Below are 2,401 nucleotides of genomic sequence, written 5' to 3'. Positions count from 1 at the left end.
CGCTCTCCCGTGCGCCTGGGTCGTGGCCTCTCCCGTGCTCTCGGGCCGCCCTCTCTCGCTGCCTCCCAGCCTTCTCGCCCTCATCCCCAGGGCACTTGTTATTTGGCGGCGCTCCCTGCTTTTGCTCCCAATTCCGAACCCTTTGCAACTGAAGTTCTGCCTCTCGGTTAGAAAAGTACCCAAAAAGGAGAGGGAAAAGGCCCGCACAGGCACATCCCTCTGGGCTGCTGTGGGGGAGAAAGGGGACCAGCTTTTCTGGAGCAGTTTGTGCAGATGCAGGCGTCCTCTTGCCAGCGCTGGCCTCCTCTGACCTTGTGTTTCTGCTTTCCTTTCCTCAAGAAAGAGAAATCCAAATCGAGTAGCAGCACTGCCCGAGAACCTAATGGCTTCCCAGCTGACACCTCTGCCAACTCCTCTCTCCTCCTGGAATTCCAAGGTGAGTTGGCTGAGCCCCCTTTGAGCTGGGGAAGGACTCTAAGGGCCCACGGAATCTGGGGTGTCACTGGCTCATGTATGAGCAGCACGTGTCTTCAGTGTGGGGTTGTGCTGATCCAATGACTGTCCCCGCTGACCCTGTTCATTTTTGCTGTCAGAAAGAATCTTAATTCCTGTGGGGAAGCTTCATGGGAACTGGGGAGTGGGGGTTCCTCTTCCCACTGTGCAGTCCCTGCTGAGCCCGCTGCGTGCAGCTTGGGATGAAAGGTCAGGGGCTCTCCTCGGCCCCACTCTTGCTCCTGGAGCACTGCAGCTGGCCGCCAACAGGCCAGGCTCCAAGGTGGAGCTTGAGCAGCGCGTGGAGTTGCTGTTGGAGCAGAGCACACGCCTGTCCCCTGCCTCTCCACTCGGCTCTCGGTGCAGTCAAGGAAAACGGGGGAATGTGTTGGCACTTCCAGCGCTGCAGGTCTGCAGTTTGGGGCTGCTTCATCTGGAAAAGATGTGTGCCAGGATTGCCTCCCCGTCGGGAGGAAGGAGCTGAGCATCACTCCTGCTGTTAGGCTGCTGCCTCGCACGGAGGAGAGGAGCAGAACCCTGGCACACAGGGTGTACCCCTGGCAAGCTGCAGATGCGAGGTGGGGCAGTGCAGCGCACTGGATCGCCCCTGCGCCTGCTGCTCGTGCTTTCTGAGCTGTCCAGGGTTGCGCTTTGTCTGCTCAGGCTCCCTCCCCAGGCAGAAGCGCCTCCTCACCTGCGGGCCAGTTGTGTATCTGATGCCAGCCGTGTGCTGGCGGGGAGTCCTGTGCCTGGCAGCCCTAACGCTGGCAGTGACAGCGACTCCCTGTCTGTGCCCCTGACTGTGCTCTGCCTGCTTCTGAAGACCCTGGCTTGAAGTGCCGCTCTCGGCTGTCTGTGCCCGTGGGTCAAGGTGCTCTTCTTCACTAGGTGCTGTTTCTGCAGATGAGAATAGCAACCAGAGCTCCCTGTCAGATGTCTACCAGCTGAAGGTGGACAGCAGCCCCAACTCCAGCCCCAGTCCCCAGCAGAGCGAGTCCATGAGTCCTGCCCACACGTCTGACTTCCGCACGGACGACTCGCAGCCACCCACGCTGGGGCAGGAGACGCTGGAAGGTGGGTGCGGGGCTGGGAGGGGAGGAGGTGGACGGTGGGGGCCAGGGAAAGCTGTTGCTTGTCTGGTGGGTGACAGAGGTGCTGCTGGAAGTGGGCAGGGAGAGCTGTGTCTTCTGCTGGAGGTCTCTTCTACTGGCTTGGTGCTGAGCTGGGTACTGCCATGCTCCCGGGTCGGCAGCTCTGCTAACCCTTCTGTTCTCCCCAGAGCCCTCCCTGCCTTCCTCGGAAGTTGCAGATGAGCCTCCCACTCTCACAAAGGAAGAGCCAGTCCCACTTGAGACCCAGGTAAGGGAAGGGAGATTGAAACCGCATCTAAATGCACAGTGAAAGCCCAGGGTGTCCCCACAACATGACACAGCCTTGTCTGGGTCCGCGTGGGCATGCTGAGCCCCAGCCCCTGCCTGTGACCTGTGCCTCTGGCTCTTGCAGGTAACTGAGGAGGAGGAGGACTCTGGCGCGCCGCCTCTGAAGAGATTTTGTGCTGATCAGAACTCTGTGTGCCACACGGCCTCGGAGAGCTAGCCTGCGCATCCCCGGGGAGAGCGCCTTCGCCAGCCCCTCGCAGAGCTGCCCTCCCTCCCCTGGGGGACCGGGTGCTTCCCTCCAGCCCTCCTCTTCCCTGGGGATGGGCCCCGCCCCCCCCCCCCCCCCCTGCCATGCTCTGCCCTGCTCTGGGGGCAGGAGCCTCCCGGGAGCCCGCACTCCCTGGCTGGGTGGGGCTGCCACCAGTACCTGCAAATTTGCCTCTATTTATTGGCTCCCCCTCTCCCTGCTGCCCACTCCTGTGGCCTGGGGGCTCCGGTGAGCGCTTGGTGTGCGCAGGGGGGTCCTGCCT

At 61.9% G+C, this 2,401-nt stretch overlaps 1 protein-coding gene across 1 annotated transcript; it reads left to right on the top strand.

Annotated features, from left to right (window-relative positions):
* The first annotated feature begins 273 nt into the window (after positions 1-273).
* BCL7B (BAF chromatin remodeling complex subunit BCL7B) lies at positions 274-2,088 on the top strand. Its single transcript, XM_035900510.1, has 4 exons — positions 274-436; positions 1,381-1,566; positions 1,772-1,851; positions 1,996-2,088. The coding sequence occupies exons 1-4, from the start codon at positions 274-276 to the stop codon at positions 2,086-2,088; spliced, it is 522 nt and encodes a 173-aa protein (XP_035756403.1).
* Positions 2,089-2,401: the final 313 nt, after the last annotated feature.

The sequence above is a fragment of the Egretta garzetta genome, unplaced genomic scaffold (assembly GCF_000687185.1).
Source record: "Egretta garzetta isolate BGI_Z169 unplaced genomic scaffold, ASM68718v1 scaffold108, whole genome shotgun sequence".
Lineage (NCBI taxonomy): Eukaryota > Metazoa > Chordata > Aves > Pelecaniformes > Ardeidae > Egretta > Egretta garzetta.
Note: the sequence above shows the minus strand (reverse complement) of the source record. Positions and strands in the feature narration are given on the sequence as shown.